Here is an 18,545-nt window from a genome sequence, read left to right on the forward strand (position 1 = left end):
GCCTGTATTTTCTCCTTTCCTGCCAGAGTGTCCTCTCTGTTTTCCCTGCCACCAGAGGCTCAGTGTCCCTCTTGTTTTTTTCCTATAATAATGCCAGTCTGTCATTCTGAAATGCCATTCTGACCATGGCTGTACTTCTTAGAAGTTCTCTAAGTTCTCCAACAGGATAAAAGCCTAAATGCCTGAGCTGGCTTCAAGACCCTTTCCATCCTCTTCCTTATCTTTTACACCTTATCCCTCACTCCTGCTGATTGGGCACCCCTCTTCTCTCCTGCCAAACAGATATACTCACCATTTCCCAAATTTGCCATAAACGTTAACTTTTTATTGCCTTTGTGCATTGCATTTTCTCTACCCAAAATGTTACTTTTTGCCCGAAGCTTTCCCTAATGACCCCAACAAAATCATCTCTCCATTGTGAGGCTTAAAACCAACACTGACATCATTTTTCTTGGCGATGATCATCTGTAAAATCAGTCAGAGAATTGAAATGTCTGGTGAATCTTCTTGGCAGGCCTTTATTTTTGTGGATCAGTTCCCTGTGCACTGTCAGCACTGTACGATTACTGAGCTTTGTCATGAAGGGCTCCAGTGCCTGGAAACGGACTGACAAGTGAGGAGGGGACTTGTCCTCCTCTAGAGCACCTTTGATTGTTAAAAGGTCTCTTTTAAATTGGATTGAAATCTACTTTCTTCACGTTAGGTTTTTTTTTCCACTTAATACTAAGTATTTTATTGTATGCTGCTACCAGTGTAATATAAAGTAATATAAAGTAATTTCCCTTATGAAATAGAAATTCATGAAAATTCAGAGAGGTAGATGTTAAGGACTGACAAAAGCAGAAGTTTGTATATAGTATGGCACATGTTATAGGCAGAAGCTTTTTGTACAGGCATCAGACTTAGCTCTCCGGTGAATATTCACTGGTTCATGAAAAGTGGTTTAGAAAACCTCCAAAGATTAGTTTCACTACAAAAAGGAACAGACTTTCTGGGGTCTGAAGGGATTTGTACTTGAAGATACTCCAGTCAGCAGGGGGTCATGTTGAGCATTCTGCAGACAGAATTGTTTCAAATCTGCAGCTGCCTGGGAAACCTTCAGGCGGTTGAGCTTGAGCCCGGCTTCCAGCCGCAGCTGTTGAACCACTTTCTTCATAGCGGTGACGCTGGAGGAACCAGACATGGCACACGCGAGAGCCTGGCAGGTTAGTCGGTTGTGGGTCGGTGGGTCCTCACGTTAGTTTTAATTTTGAATCCATGTAGAATAATTCCATTCTTTCCTCAAATATCTGTCTTCACTGTCTTGTATTCTTTCCAGATCAAACTCTTCTGCCTTCAATTTATTTTTATAGATTCAATTTTTTCATTCTCTGCCCTTCCTGGTCTCTTTTTAGATAAACTGTACTTTATCAGTGCCTTCAACCCTCCACCCGCTTTTGGGGGTCAGTGCCTTTTTAAAGTATTCTCCAGGTTTGGCCAGAAAGTAGAGAGGAGCTGTTGCTTTCAGTTTGGGGTTAACATTGTGTTCACCTGGTCAAGGAGCTCATCTACTTATTGCCGGAAACCTCCACACACTTCTTATTCTGAGTTTGCCATCAGTCAAACCCTTAAAATCTTTGTCTCAGTCATTGCTGTTTAACTGTAATTTCTCTTCTGTATTAGCTGTTGAAGTACTTTGTGTTTGTCTCTGTTCACTTCACTATTGGATTCAATTTATCCCATTCACCTGTTTTAGTGGTTTTGGAACTGAAATCTGTCATTCCAACTATCTTCTGATCTTTTCACCTTTGTAATGCTGTTTGTAAACTTGACTCCTGAAATCAATCAGTAATCATTTTTGAAGCACTTTCTGTATGTTAAGCATAAGACAAGGCACGGGGCATTGAAGAGGAATTATATAAGGCTTCTGCCCTTAAGGAAGTAGATCGAATGTTCTCTGTTTTCTCCTAAGACAGTGAATGAAATGTTGAATGAGGAAGTCTTATATCAGAACTTTGTACTCCTCCACTAGATACCTTGCTTCAGGTTGAGTCAATCTTACCTGTAAGTCAAATGTGAGTCCAGTCAGCTTTATAACCATTCTCTCCATTTTCTTTGTTTTGCCGATAATAAGCCACAGGAGACTGTCATATACCTTTTTAAAACCCAGGCACAGTGTTTACAGAGGGCTCCCAGACTCAGGCCAAATCTCAAGGGATAGCATCAGTTTTTAGGAACCCACAGAGCTCCTGGGGGGCACCACTTCATCTTTCAACTGCCTGCAATTCATGGATTTTGAGTTCATGGTCTGTGGTTTCATCACTAGACGCCTTTTTGGAAGTTCAGCAAGATAAGCTTGTCTCTTTCCTATCTCGTATGTGCTTTGGAGACTGGTAACATTGTTCTGATTCCCTCTCCGGTTCTTTTTTCTGGGATCAGCAAAATGCCTTTTCTATTAGTATTAATCCATCATAGTTTTTGGCTTCCATAATACTAGCTGTAACTTTATGGTACTCTGTGGGCATTTTTCTCTTTTCCTCATCATTCCCAGTTTGTTGAACAAACTGTCAGTCAGCCCTTAGTCAAACTGACAGAGGAGCAGACGTCGTATTCTTGAAACTTCTAAGATACAGTCTGGCCTAAGCAAGGCCCTGATCATTCTGTCATCTAAGCCATGGTTCACAAAGCCAAATCCTGCTTTTGATTTGAGAAAGTAGAGGTCAGAAAGTTGTCCCTTGCCATTAGAAATGTAAAGAGCCTGTAGAGTATCATGGTCAAGGGTATGGGAAGGAACCGGGTGGCTGAGAGTCATTTAAACTCCCTCTGCTTCAGCTGTTCATAAAATGGGGAGAATTAGGAAAGTGAAGTGAGCTAACAGCATGTGAATATGTTTAGAGCATGTTCGCTTAGAATAAGTGGTCAACAAATGGTTTGCAAACAGCGAAGCCCCAGTGGTGCGTGTTCACAGCACCGTCGGCCAAGCCGGGCAGTCAGCCCCTGGTAACCATAGCTTCTGCATGCCCGGCATTGTACTACATGCTCCCTAGTAATCTTCTCTCTTAGTCTCACAGGCTCCCTGTGCATTTGGGTTATGTCCCCATTTTATTGAAACCCCACGTTACAAATATGGAAACTGAGACTCAGAGAGATGAAGTAACCCAGGCCTGCTTGTGTTCCGAGCTCTTAAATACCTTGCAGTGGTCAGTCAGTGCCCTGTCGTCTTCCAGAGCATGTGACACCTCCCGTCAACACTGCATGCTCGATGATGAAGTCCCACCGTGGTTTCTATTGAACATTTAGTCTGGCAGATGAGACAAGATATGCCTATGGCAGAATCAGAGGTCTGTGGAGTGAACCCCCACCTCATTGCCTGTGATACAGTCATAGAAAGATAATGATTCAGAGAAGGGGAAACTTGGGGTGGTCTGCAAGGCTTGGTGGAGCAGGTGTCTTGAACTTGAAGCTAAAGATGGTGGGATCTGACGAGGCATAGAAAGAAGGGAGGGAGATGCACGAGGCAGGTCACAACTCGTGGCAGATCCACAACTAAAACCGTGATGCAAGCTGTGGGGGCAGCGATAGATGGGTCACGCTGGGGTGGCAGGTCTGTGTGCAGTGTGCAGAGTGTGGTAGAGAATTGGGGGAGATGGAACCAAGTCTGCAGAATGGAAACCTTGCAGCTAGTGGCCCTTGGGTGACATTTGGCTCTCATGAGTTTTTAAAAACTTTGAATTGGTTGTCAGCACTTAAAATTTAGAAGATTTTATTTAAAAGTCTGGATTGACAACTACTTTTGAAATAGGGAAGCTCTGGCAGTTGCCGGGCCCACATCCCCACATGGTAACAATTGGTTGGAGCGGAGACCAGCTGTCTCCATTACGCGGAATAACTGCTCCCCACTCTGCCAGACCACCACCTCTCACTGGGTGCCATCTGCATGGCCACTGAGGGCAGCAGAGTGTGTGACCTTGGCCTAATGGATAAGGGCTCTGATGCTGGATAAGAGGGTGCTGGACTTTCTTCCTGCCCAACTCCAGGCTTCATGGCAGCAGGAGCCATGCTTTATCTCAAGGTCTAGCAAAATGCCCAGCAAATACTGGGCACTTGAGAGATGTGGCACCTGGGCAGCAGTGACCGCATTCTAGTGGGATCAGTTTCAGAAGCTGCAAGCCTCTAGAAGGCTCAGGAGAAAACAGACGGGTGACACACAACCCCATCAATTGGGTCTTTCATTCTGAACTCTGTTTTTAAGGCATAATTTGGGTGACCATTAAGCAGCAAACGCACTGCTTATAAGTAGAGGACAGCCTTTCTGTGTGTCAGGGAAAAACTGCTGGTCATGCATTGCTCATTTCCAACTTCACTATGGGACATGGGTAGTTACCCTGCTGTTTTCTTCAGACATACACTAAACAACAGGAATAGAGAATGCACATGGAAGGCTTGTGGCACATAGTATTTGCCTTGGTCAGCAGGACAACAGTGTGACAAAGATCACAAACAGAACTCGGGGTTCTGTGGTTTAGCAAAAACCTGTAAAACCTAGTTGCTTTTAACTAGGGATGCGATTTTTCTTTCTGGCTGCTGATGGCAGCTCTCTGCCACAGTTTTGTTTATTATTTATTTCCCTTCTGCATTTGGTATTCTCCCAGAGCTCCTTCCAAATGTGCCCTGTAATGGGGAACGCTAGGAGAGAAGAAAGTCAAACTGCCTCTTCCCTCAGGCTCTCGCTCTGGAAAATCAAAGTTGAGCAGAGACAGCTCTGTCTGCCTGCAGCAGGGTCAACAATCTGTATAATGTTTTCCCTGTCAGCTTCTGTCTGCTGCTTCTGAGCCCAGGAATGGATGGAGAGCTGTATGTGGCGGCTGCCGTTAGGGCCGGTGGAACTGCCGCTGTGACCAAAGCTGAGCTCCTGCTTTCCCCACAGCAGTCCCTGCCTTTTGACAAACTGCCCGTTTTGGGGCTGAATTTATCTGTATAGAATGACGTGGCTCCAATAAAAAACCCACCCATGTGCCTTGACAAGGATAGAAGGACAAAAACACGTGTCTCGTCCCATGTAGGAAGCATTTTCATAACATCATTTGAATCAAACCACAAATAATCTTTTGCATTTAGTTCTTGTAGGAACATGAAGTGCTGTTTAGCCAGTAGGTTTGGTTCTAGTGGCCACCTAACTGGAGGTTTCAGTTTTACTGTGTATTTCTATACATAGTCAAATAATATTTTTAGCTACTTTTTCCTTTTTATTTCTAGTAATCAGTAATTTTCATAGGCAGTAATTTGCGTCTTATTTGGATGTTTTGGCAACTTGTCAGTTCTCGTCGTAGAGGAGTTTTTGCTTGTACATCTTGATGCTAGAGTGAATGTAGGATTTTAAAGAAATGTCCAACAAACTAGTTGATTACTAATTTTTGAGTCACGGTTGCTACCTTAAAATATGGAATCAACTTGTTGACAGAAAGACATCCAACTTAAGAAGAAGCTTATAAGAGTTTATTTGAGCCAAACTGATGAAAATTGAGCAGATTGGAAAAGTGCTCCAGAAAGTGTCCATTTTGCAACTTATTTTATACACTAGAATCAAAGGAAGAGGGTTACATGAAATCCACTGGCTGTTGATTAAGGGAGTGGGAGAAAGCAAAGCGGGGACGTCTTTGGGATTGGATAAAAAGCAAAATGGAGAGATACACACTTCTTTTACATTGGTGGGTACAGGATAGTGAATAGCATTTTACAGCACATAGAGATGGTATTTGGGGAACAAGATAACAATGAAGGATTTTGTAGTTTCCTGCCCTGGGGTGGTGGGGTGTGCGCTCTGGGGGGTCTGGAGAAAGTGATTACTCTGACGTTCCAAGAGTATGTGTCTTAGATGCAAAAAGAGGACAGACAGGCTCACTTAAGGTAAAGATTGACCTTTGTCAAGGAAGCTTCAGGCCAAAGACTTCCCGCCATGGCCCGTCTTAGTTAGGAATTTTTATGTTCACACCATCCTATGTTATTATTTTCAGTCTCCTGAACTTGTCAGCTTTAACATGTGGCACCTTTTCCATCCACAGATTGGAGTTCCCATCTTGATAAAACTCCTAGGAGACTTAATTTACATAAATGTTTTGTCAAGGGTGGATCCCGTGAGATAGGAGAGATTCTATAATGGTTCTACTGGCAAGTGTCTTCTTCTAGCATCTTGTTTCATGTAGCTAATTAACTCTCCAATTACCCAGAGTGTCACTGTTTCATTGTGAGTCTGCATGTGAGAAGCTCTGATCGTTCCCTCTGGCAATAGTCAGTTTGTCCCCTCTGAGCATTGGTGAGATGTAGAGAGTCTTAGGACCTGCTTAGCTTGATGTGGCTGAGGAAACGGTGAAATGGGCTCATGCACATGAAAGCAATTCAAAAACCCTCCAATATGATGCCAGTGTGGAATATTAGTACTTGAGGTTGTGGCTAATCTTGTGATCTTATCTATGTTTAGGCCTCATCTTTGTCACAGAAAATTGGGGCTTTAGGTCTGTGTGGTGTAATTTTGTACTCATTAGCCACAGGAGGCTATTTTAATTTATATTAATTAAATTAAGTAAAATTTAAGATTCCATTTTTCAATCATGCTGGTGACATTTCAAGTACTCAGTAGCCATATGGCTAGTGGCTACTGCATTGGACAACTCACGTAAAGAATGTTTCCGTCGTTGTGTAAAGCTCTACTGGACAACCCTGGACTCAATTATCTATCAGGATTTTTTCCAGTGTGAGATTGTATAGAATTCAACAAAGTGGCTCTGTCCTTAAGGAGAATTAATTTTGCTTTTAATGCCATCCCCACCACCACCACTACCCGTACCAGGGACTTGGGTGTGCAGAAATCTTTACTCCTCGTTGCCCTGGTGGCTGAAGCCTTCCTATGGCATGATTTTGATCAGTTTCTTATAAGAGGTAAGTTAGTTGTGGAAAGATACATTTTGAAGTCCTCAAATAGTTTTATCTAGTTTATATTTATAATATACAGTTCTGCCCAGCTAGGGTTTTTCTCTTACTAATAAACCTGTGGGTGTTCCTTTTCAGAAACATGGGAACTAGTTGTCATTTTCCGTGAACATCAGGCAGCAGAAGTCAGGTATCAGTCCCAGGTGAATACAGGTATGAGAAGTAGTTACTTAGGCACGGGTACATGATCTGGAGATTAGAAATAGCTACGTGGGAATTGACATCAGATGACTTTTAGGACCGAGAGCAGGGGGTGGACATGAGTGTTGTACTGGGGTTAATAGACGAGAGTCAAGCTACTCTGTTTCCCCCAAAATAAGACCGGGTCTTATATTAATTTTTGCTCCAAAAGACACATTAGGGTGTATTTTCAGGGGCTATCTTATTTTTTCATGTACAACAATCTACATTTATTCAAATACAGTCATGTCATCTTCTGGAACATCATCATAATGCACTAGATGTGTCCATCTGGCTGACGATCTTAACTGGGGCTTGTTTTGGGGGTAGGTCTTATTTTCAGGGAAACACAGTAGGAAGAAATGAAATAGGTAAAAAGCAAGAATAAAGCTAGGTCCCACAGTTCAGGCTATTCAGATATATTTAGTCCCTATTTCACATTTCAGTGAGGCCTTCCTGAGACACGAATAAGAAATCGAATACCTCTGCCCCTAGCACTCCTGGGCCCCCTGGTCAGCTCTGTAATTTTCCGTAGCACTTATACTGTCTAGCACCTTCTGTATTTACTTAGTTTTTGTTTATTTTCTGTCTTGCCCCGCACAAGAGTATAAGCTGCACAAGGATTCTTATCTGTTTTGTTCAGTTCTTGGGTACATAGTACTTTCAATAAATACTGCAAGTGCCAAAAAATGTACACATTTTAAGAGATGTTATCTATGCAGTACTTTTCGAAGTTGAATTAAATTACGGTAACAATGTTTAGTATGAAGTTCGCTCAAAAGATGGTGTTAATCAAATGAACGCTAGCATCATTCATTGTATTACAATTTTAATACAGTTTTTTCCTTTCTTAAAATTTGTACACATTTTTGGGGTCACCCTCTGTATTTATTGGATGAATGAAAATTGCAAATCCGCATGGTGTCAGTGTGATCAGGAGGTATCGGTTACTTGGAGGGCTAGTGGCATATAGATGGCAATAAGGAAGTAATGGGTGGAGACAGGCATGGGGTCCGGCCTAAATGGAGAGTAAAGGGGGTGAGGGACAGGTGTCTGGGCCCTGGGCTCAGGAGAGGTCCCCATACAAGTTGAAGATTTTGCACTAGAAAACAGCTAACCCTGGCTTTGCAGAGTTAGGGTCGAGAGATAAAAGGTTTCTGAGAATGAGCTTCAGGATCAAGCTGGCCTAGAATGGCCAAGGAGAAAATTCTTGAGTCAAAGGACCACTGGATTAGAGCTCCTTGCAACTTTTTATCTGGAACCAAGATTGGTGAGTGGATGCAGGCTGAAGGTTTATATTCATGCTTTGGATGAGATAGGACTGGGCTAGAATCAGGCTGCCCCTTTCAGAATGTGTGAAGTCATACAAATGCTTAGCCCTCACGAGCTGACCCAAGAATGGGAGAGAACCTCACACCACTCCTGTTTCTGCTAGGTGTTTGATCAGATTGAGAGTCAGCGATACTGAGAATTGGAAAAGTATAAGGTGGTAGCAATCATCACTTTGGCAAAGTCACAACTGTCGGGAGCAGTGCTTCTCAAACTTCACTATACATATAAATCCCCTGGGGAGCAGGTTAAAACGCAGATACTGATTCAGCCATCTAAAGTAGGGCCCAAGATTGTGTAATTCTAACAAGTTCTGGGGTGACACTGCTGCTGTTGGTTTAGGAACTACATTTTAAGTAAGCAAGGCTTTATTAAAGAGAGAAACTAAGTATTAGACATTGGTATCAGTTGCCTTTATTAAAAATATTTTTAAATCCTCCTTGGATAGTTTAGGCACTGTCATTTAAGGATGTTCTGATAGACACATGCTTTTCACTTTAGTTGAAATAGTTTTTGAGAGACATTAAGCAAGAAAATCAGGCTTTCCCAATTTTGGTTTTCTATAGTTGAACACTTGTCAGCGCCATTGTCAAGTGGCTTTCAACTGCTAGGCTCCCTGAGGCAGCCCTTGACTCCTCCAAGCCTGAGCGGATTCCTCACAGGTGGGAGGTGGCTGTGCCTAGGGTGTGGTGTGTATGTGCTGAGCCACTGATCACGGTGCTCTTATGGGGGGCCTGAACTGGGGTTAGGAGGGTCTGTTCTTGAGCTGTGGAGAAGCTGGCAGTTGCCTGACTCACTCTGAAGGTCCACCCGGCTTTTAAGAAATTTCTGTCCTGGAAGATTTAATGGGAGACTAAAGGAGGACCTGAAACCATAGACATTTTTGAATTTGTGTTCTGATAGTCAAGGTCTGGTCACGTCCCGCGCAACACGGGCAGTGAGGAGGCGAGAAGGGGCTGTTTGGGTTACGTTTCTAAGAAAGAAAGAAACAGAGACTTAATGCTGTTAAATCTCTCCGAAGGCCAGGGGTCTCTCAGTCTCAGAGGACTGGAGCCCAGAATAAGGCCGACTGAAGGTTTTTATTGATAGGTCTACAACTACAAGAAAGTAACATCGTTTCTTACAAGGTCTGTGAGACTCATACATCCTAGCAGAGAAACGTTTATTCCAATCACCCTTTGTCTGTAAACAGCCGAAGCATAAGGTCCCATGATGTCTTACCTAAGGTATGTACCTTCTCAGGGTCAAGTCTTTCACATTGTAACAGCTCCGTTGAGATAAGTGGAGAGAACTGATCGTTGTTGTCCTCATGACTTCTCTCACAAACAGGTGCAAGGGAAAAGCCAGGGCGCGCAACAGACTTTCCCAGGCAGTGGGAAGGGGAGGCAAGGCCCCTTCCCTTATTCTTCTAAGGCAGCTCATTGGGGGTCCCCACTTGGTTCCGCCTGGCTTAGGTTGTATCTCCCGTGAGATATCTGACCCGTCTTTGGCTGCAAACCATCATTTGGGGATCAGACAGAGAGACACAAGGTGTAAACACAAGGATGGAACAGAGTCTCAGAAAGGCACAATCTCACAGACTCTTCTTTCCTTAAGGAAAGACATGGAGGGACAGTGGGCTAGGCTGTTATGCGACTACAAGGTCTCACATAAATAGATGGTCTTATGTGCATCTTTCCTTCCTGCGACATTCTAAGATAGAAAGTTTAGTCCGTGTGGAATGCATTGAGTCTGTCCTGCAGTCTGAGGATGTCGCCGTGGCTCAAGTGGTGCCGTAGGCCTTGTACTACAATTCCATGGTACCCACATCCCTGAAACCTTCTTCCCACTTTTCTCCCCTAGACAGCTCTTCAAGGGTCTTAAGAAAGTTTCAGTTTTTATAAGAAATGTTCTCCACCCTCTCTCCCTTTTGCCCATCATTCCAAACCTGAAATGGCTGCCATCCTCTATGGCCTAATGGCCAGTACCGAATTACTGCCTATTCTTATTATTTATAATAGTTATATTCTATAAAGTTCCTGCAAACACTGAATTAGCAAATTTTGAATCATTGCTCCTAGCGGAAATACAGGGTTAGGTTCCTATGAGCCTCTGGTCAACAACATTTTCATCAACCAGTCAATACACACCCTTGTTTTATTATTTCTGTTTAAGGACACCTTATTTGATATATACTGTTGATTCATTAACAGTGAACCCACAGCCAGCATCTCTATAAATCGTGCTCGAACAAAGCTTATCTGACAAGTATCTTCTGTACACATTCTAGCCTTTGTGCACTTAAAAACATTAGACAGCAGTTCCACACTAAGCTTGGGGACCATTTTAAACAGCAACAAAAAGTCCCCAAATGCAAAAACCATGGCACTAAATTGCCCATGAAAGGACACTTTTTTACAGTATGAGAAATGAAACAAGAATGTTGTCTTGTTAGACCTCAGCTGGCAATGTGTGTACGTTGGATGACTAAAATTGTTTTGCTGCTATGTACATGTTGTGAATGACTACAAAAGTGCTGAGGAGTATTGATTTTGAAGTTACATATAAATTTTGCCACGTAGGCAGAGTCACAAATACGAAGTTTGTGAATGGGAGGATCAACTGTTCCTTATAGACAAACTAAACATTGGTATATGGACCACCACAGTAGGGGCAGAAAAAAAAAAGCTAAATATTTTTCTTCCCTCAAAGAATTTGATATTTGAAATGTCAAAAAAAGCACTGAAGTAGTCAACCTGGGCATAATTAGGACTTTGGTGGATTTCTTGCTCTCATTTTAAGGTACAAAATGGTTTTCAGGTCAAATTACATGGGGGAGAAGACTATCTCCTCAGAGGCTGGGGCTTCCAGAGCCCTGAGCTGGATGTGCCCCGGGTACCCTGTACTGCTCTTCTCACAGACTTATTTCTCTGTGCTGTGATGGCTTGTTCTGTGCTGACCACACACTGAGATGATCTGATCTTCAGGCCAGAATTGTGTTTTATATTCACTGTTGTCTACCAAGCCTGCACATAGTAGGAGCTCAATAAATGTCTGTCAAAAGGCTAACCTTGAACCTGAGCACTTGATCTGTAAGGCAGCAGCTCAGTCTAATTGCTTCTGGTCCTGGTCCATCACTCTTGTCCACAATTCTGAAATTCAGAAAGTTCTGAAAGCCAAAGTATTTTCAGGGCAATTGGCAGCAAAGCCTGACTGACCTGAGCTCGTCTGGTGACCTGATCTATTTTCAATCTTTATCCCACTTGGAATGACTAACCGTACATTTTCCTATAGAAATGTTAGTGTATTTGATTACAGGTTGCTGCTGGGGGTGTTAGGTAATGTATGGTATAATACGTATTCAGAAGTACCTTTCTGAAATGCAAAACAAACCAAACAACTGGAATTTGAAACTCTTCTAGGTCCAAGGTTTATAGATAAAGCGTTGCTGACCTGAAGTAGAATTTAAGGATTTTTGAAAATATTTCATTTGAGGAAATTGACAATTTATTTAGAAGCAAATTAGCCAGAGGCATAAATAGTTATAGTCTCTGGCTTGATGAGAGGAAAAGGAAGTGACATAATCTGATGGCATAACTCTTGGGGGGACAGCATGTAAAGCCCCAGGGTAAGTTTGAAGCATGCCGAGAATAGCTATTTTTATGAATAAGAAGGTTAGATAATAAAAATGAAAGAGATGATTAACGAGTTTATCACAAATATAAAAAATACTTGAGTATTATATCTACACGTGCATAGATCTGTCGGTGCATGGGCAGAATGTATTAGAAAAAGAGATCTCTTCAATTTCAAAATTTATTTGAAAAGTGTGAGCATAATTGTAAATCAACTATCATTGCACAGAGAAATGTGTTGGTAAAACATACACTTCTGTTAAGAAAAATCAAAGTTTAAAATCATAGCAAAAGAAACCCAAGTGACTGAAGTTAACCAAAAGAAATTTTTCCCATCTCTTTTCTAATTTTTTCCATCTTGTTCTATGATAATAGTAATAATAATAATAATAATAATAAACCTGAAAACTTGATCTAGTTGTCTTCTCTCTGAGAGAAAAGATTTCTGTTTTGTTACTGTATAAATTTTAATTAGAATTGCAAATACTGAATGGGGTCTAATAAACCTTCATGCTCATTTTTTAAAAACTATCTCTTTTGAGGAAATAAGCTGTATAATAAGCAGATTAGATAAAATTGCTCACTTTGAATAAAATATTCATACAAATGGTATAAATACTCGTGATGACTCGTTTTCGGGTTTTTGGTAGGGAAGGTGAAGTAGTTGAGGCTTGGAAACAGTATTACAAGAAAAACAATAGAAATTTTTATTTTATACTTAGTTCAGAAAGTATTAAGGTTGATCTGTAGATCAAGTGTCCTGGCGGGGAAAATGCCTTTCAATATGATACTTGAAATTACCCCCAGACAGTGCTTTCAGCAACATCTCAGGACTAAGCTCCACAGCAGTGAACTACACACTTTCAGAGAACAACTTTCTGTGGATAGTGTGCACACGGAAAGAGATAATTAATGGATCTTTCTTTAGGCATATTTTGAGATGCTCTTTGTATTTGGTAGAACATGTCATACCATTTAAAAGAAGTGGGAGACGAAGAAGAGTATTGTTAGAAGTCCTGACGTTTGCCCTGGGGATATCAGAGCAGTGCCTGGGGTCCTGTGGTGGCACCGGCAAGACACATCCCTCCTCCCTGGCCACATCTCCTCCAGAGCAAATGTTCAGAAGCCTGAGACTTCTTTTCCAAGACTCGTGTTTGTTGTTGTTGTTATTTTTTAAGCTAATCTTTGTTGAAGTAAACACAGATTATAAGTATACAAGTAATGAATTCTGCTGCAGTGAAGCACCTGTGGCACTACCACAACCCCTCCGTGCACGCTCACAGTGGTCACCAGCACTGATTTGGCCACTGGAGCACTCTGTGTAACTGACACCACACAGTGAGGAAGTACTCTGTGTGTGGCTTCATTCATTCAACGTTATTTTTGTGACAATTCTAAGTCAGTATCAATTTTAAAAGTCTCTTTGGGGTACCTTTAAATAACTCTCCTGGCGGAATAGCCTGGGAGCATTAAACCCGGATGAGGAGCACGGTCAGTGATGGAGCTGTGTGAGGGTATGAGGCAGGCACTGGGGAGCTTGGGTACTCTCGAGGGACTCATTCCTGGGGCACTTTCCTGTTGGTCTCTGCCAGCCAGTGCTAAGATACACCTGTCACCAGGACCCCCGCTAGGGCACAGAGCTCCCTGGTGCAACAGGAGCAAACCAGTAAATGTGTGGTTGGCAAGGATCTGAACGCTGAGTGCTGGAGCTCCTGGGCCTCGTTCCCCCACAGAGGGAAGACAGGTTGTCCTGGCAGTGGGCTTACTGATTGGCGCAGCGTGTAGTGGTGCTGTGGACGAATGCAGGCAGGTACAGCAGGCCAGCCCCCGGAGACGGCCACGGAGCACTGTGACTGTCCCTTCTGCGGAGTGCAGTCCCGTAGCTGTGTCACACCATGTTGTCCCAGCTTCCTCCCTCGGGAAGCGAAGGTTCCAGACTTTCTTTAGAGAGCTTATTAACTGCGGTCCTGAGTGAATGGGAAGATGCAGAGCTTATGTGTTATGTCAGACACTTAATAATTCCAGAAAACCCAAACTAGTGAGCTGCCAGTTGCATTGCTGTCATTAATTTTGCAGAATAGGATTGTCATTAAGAAACCACAGAATGGTTCTGGTTTAACTGATTCATGCCATTGCAATATGCATTTAAGAAGACGTTTCCTCATTGTGAGTAAATATTCTGAGTTTTCAGAGTTTCTGACTTCTGTCATCATCTGGAGAGCTACACCCTGCAGTGTGTACATGTGGTAAACACACCAGCACTTGAGTATTTTCTGATTCAGTATTGTGAAAGCAGCATAGCACACACACTTTGTATTTTGTAACCAAGGAAAATTTTAGCATTTAGAACAAGCATACAAAGAAACTTCATTACATTATTTGATACAGTCTTTCTCATAGTATGCCAGGAAATTTGGAAGCAGTCGTTTTCATTCTGCTTTCAAGATGGGAAAGTGGAGACAAAAGGGACTTATTTGAAAACTGAGCCAGAATTTCCACTTTTTAGAGTATAATAATAAGGTTTGATATCAGAAGTTGCAGAATGAGGGCCAGACCATCACAGCTGGTGGTCCTTGGCACTGAGAGTGGGTTTCAGGGGAATGGAGATATTGGCACCCCTCGCCTTCAGGATGGCAGGTAGGCCAGCCAGGTCCCTCAGCTCCCCCTTGTGCCATGCCAGGCAAATACCGTTTTTCATGTGTCTTATGACATGAAACAGCTTGACAAGCATTGCTTTAAATAGACTGTTCTCACAAGATTCCTTGAGGTGGCACTTTACCTGAGTTCTGAATGAGTAGGTGCCAGCATGGGAAGACTTGAGGAAAGAGTTCCAGAAAGAGAGAACAACAAGTGCAAAGGCCTTGAGGCAAGAATGCCTCATTGTGTCCTTGGGATGGAGAGAGACTAGGGAGTGGAGCTGGAGCACAGTTACGTAGACATGAGTGGCGGTTGTGCCCACTGAGAGGCGCTCCCTAGTGGGGAGTTTGGATGTAATTCTGAGCGTTCTGGGAAGCCATTGCAGGTTTTTAAACATGGGATCATCATGATCATAATATAGAAAGGTAAAAATGTAACATTTTAGACTCAGGAATTAGAATGGTCCGTTTTCTACATTTTATTATGTGAAGGAAACTTGTCCGTGCATTGCTGTTGTTATTTTTGGTGGTGTCATTTTTTCATTTGTAAAATTGGGAATTCATATGAGATGTTTTCTAATTTATGTTCAGCTCTGAAGATCTTGACCCCTGTATAGATAGATCCCCCTCTCCGTTAGTCTCCCAGGGTTGCTATAACAAATGACCACAAACTGGGCGGTTTAAAACAATGGAAATTTATTCTCTCTCAGCTCTGGCGGCCACAAGTCCAACATCAAGGTGCTAGCAGGACTGGTTCCTTCTGGAGGCTTAAGGACAATCTGTTCCCTGCCTTTCTCTGAGCTACTGGTGGCTGCTGGCAATCCTTGACATTTCTTGACTTGTAGACATTTCACTCTGATATCTGCCACCATCATCACATGGCCTTCTCTATCTCTGGTATTCCCATGGTATTCTTTTTTTTAAGACTCTGAGACAACTTTTCGTTTTCGTTTCTTGCTTATAAACAATATATAGCATCTTTATGTTAAAAGGATGTAACTAAAATTTATTTTAATAGTGACATTCACATTTTATATTATTCCTTAACATAAAATATCAAGAATCATTTAATTTTAAATGGAATACTACTCAGTGCCAAGGACCACATGGAATACTACCTAATACTGAGATAACTGGGAATAAAATTTTTTATTCACATAGTATTCTTACAAGGACACTGGTCCCCCTGAGTTATTGGAATTGGGGTCCACCCTAACCCAGTATGACCTCAACTGGATTGTATCTGCAAAGACGTTATTTCCAAGTAAGGTCATATTGAAAGGATCTGGGGGTTAGGACTTGAACATATTTTTGTGGGGGACACAGTTCAACCCATAATACCTTCCTTCTGCTACCATCTTCATAGTAATGCCTTCTTCACTTAGTTTAATGGAATCCAATCAGCCATTTCATCTGAACAATTAACATGTCGAAATACTACACCTCTGTCATTAAGCGATACTGTATGTCCTTTTCACATACATGAAATATAGAAATAGTGTCAGAATTGTTTAAGTCTTACATACCCAAACTGTCATACTTCATGGAATAGCTTTACAGTAGAAAATGGATTGAAAAGATCTGTCTGGACTTTTCGGTCCCCATTTTCCCATATGCTTTTCTGTCCTACAAAGGGGTTTTTTTGTTTTCTTTTTGTTCTTGTGTGTGTGTGTTTCTTAACCAACTGTTTGGTTTCACTCAAATGACTTTGTTTTTCATTGCTTTAAACCAGAAATTATTTAAAGTACACGCATACACGCGTGTGCGTGCGTGCGTGCGTGCGTGCGTGTGTAAAACAAGATATGATTAAGGGGGGGTAAACAAAGGGGAAAAAAGGTAGCAACAAAATTAAAAGGGAAGCACTCCAGGTGTATTTCATCATGCCACATTTGAATTTCCTAACAGCCAGTAAGGAAAGGTAGACCCTTAGGTAGCACAGATCCAAGAGTTTCTTGGGGCTGGTTTTGAAATTGGCTCTGAGCACCAGCATTGGAGATTAAAATGAAGCACACTTTAGCAAAAGTAGTTCTGCAGGGGTGAAGAGGAGTAGAGAGAAATGTGGCAAATTTATGAGACACATTTCCATCTTTGCAAATTTGATTCGGTCTGGCAAATGGAAAACAATTTGAAGGACTGGATGGATTTTATTTCTTTCAGACAGTTCTTTATGAACGTTGTACCTTTCCCAGCCTATTTGTCACCCTCACTCTTTCACTTCTGAGACAGATGTCGGTGACAGGCATGTGATAGGTTCTCTAGATTTGGATAAACCTTCATTCGCCTACTTGAGGCGTACTCTTCAGTATGTATGATTGCCATAGCAATTTTTTTTTTACATAGTTTACTTTGCTCTAAAAAATACCAGGTCAGACAATTAAGTTTGCGAACCCATCCTAGAAAAAGTGCTACACACCTCATTGCTGAATATAACTACAGTCACCTTTGGAGTCCGCCCCTTGGGAAGCTACGCACCGCCGGCGCCCAGTCCACCCACCCTTCAAAGCAGTTTTGGAACTCTTTTTCTGGAAAGGCCATAAAAGCTGTTGTCGTATCACCCTTGATGTCCTGAATGTCATCAAAATGTCTTCCTTTCAATATTGCCTTTATCTTCGGGTAAAGAAAGAAGTCATTGGGGGCCAGATCAGGTGAGTATGGAGAGTGTTCCAATACAGTTATTTGTTTACTGGCTAAAAACCTCACAGACACAGTGCCCTGTGAGCTGGTGCATTGTCGCGATGCGAGAGCCATGAATTGTTGGTGAAAAGTTCAGGTCGTTTTCGTCTAACTTTTTTTTTTCTTTTAAAGATTTTATTGGGGAAGGGGAACAGGACTTATTGGGGAACAGTGTGTATTTCCAGGACTTTTTCCAAGTCAAGTTGTTGTCCTTTCAGTCTTAGTTGTGGAGGGCGCAGCTCTGCTCCAGGTCCAGTTGCTGTTGTTAGTTGCAGGGGGCACAGCCCACCATCCCTTGCGGGAGTTGAACTGGCAACCTTGTGGTTGAGAGCCGGCGCTCCAAACAACTGAGCCATCTGGCCACCTGAGAGGTGAGCAGCAGCTCATTGACTTCATTCTGGTTGTGGAGGGCGCAGCTCCCTGGCCCATGTGGGAATTGAATCGGCAGCCCCATTGCCCAGAGCGCGAGCTCTAACTAACTGAAACACCCGTCCGCCCCTCATCTAACGTTTTCATGCAGCCTTTTCAGCACTTCCGAACAGTAAACTTGGTTAACTGTTTGTCCAGTTGGTACAGGTTCATAATGAATAATTCCTCTATCAAAAAAAAGGTTAGCAACATTATTGCAACAAGTTCGCGAACTTAATTGTGAGACCTCTTGTATTTATATGTGCATTAATGCAGCATGTGTATGTGTGTGTATATGTTTGTTATGTGCACACTTTTGTCAAATGTAACTACTGGAGCTGGAGTCCCTTTCCTTGCCCTTAGCTCTGCTGCTTTCACCCCGATGTGCTGGAGAGGAACATTTCATACATGAATTTTAAACATGTAGCTTAGCAGTTTATCAATTTGAAGTTTAGAATAAATGATTATATAATTGTGAACCAGGAGAAAAGTGTAAGTTTACAGATATTTTAACATATGAAAAATAAGACGTATTTTGCTTGAAGGACTTTAGAGTTGTCTCTGTGTTAATGTGTCAACTTTATGCACCCATGGGTCAATTTTCTCATTTACCAGTAGGATAATACTAGTACCTATTTCATAGGGTTTCTGTGAGTTCTGAATGAGTTAACCAAATCATGTAAGATACTTAGAACTGAGCCTGTCACAGTAGTTGGGAAGTGTGAGCTGTCTCTATGAG

At 42.2% G+C, this 18,545-nt stretch overlaps 2 protein-coding genes across 2 annotated transcripts in view; one reads left to right on the top strand and one right to left on the bottom strand.

Moving 5' to 3' along the window:
* Positions 1 to 18,545, top strand: part of SHQ1 (SHQ1, H/ACA ribonucleoprotein assembly factor) — a 150,001-nt gene that overhangs the window by 114,394 nt on the left and 17,062 nt on the right. The gene's annotated exons all lie outside the window — the stretch shown is intronic.
* LOC308507206 (guanine nucleotide-binding protein G(I)/G(S)/G(O) subunit gamma-5-like) lies at positions 822 to 1,183 on the bottom strand (the record flags this gene model as incomplete). The annotated part of the gene is made up of 1 exon (XM_081071883.1): positions 822 to 1,183. One exon carries the CDS (start codon positions 1,181 to 1,183, stop codon positions 971 to 973), a length of 213 nt encoding a protein of 70 aa, XP_080928009.1. The 3' UTR covers positions 822 to 970.

Source organism: Rhinolophus hipposideros, assembly GCF_964194185.1.
Source record: "Rhinolophus hipposideros genome assembly, chromosome: 14".
In the NCBI taxonomy this organism is placed as follows: domain Eukaryota; kingdom Metazoa; phylum Chordata; class Mammalia; order Chiroptera; family Rhinolophidae; genus Rhinolophus; species Rhinolophus hipposideros.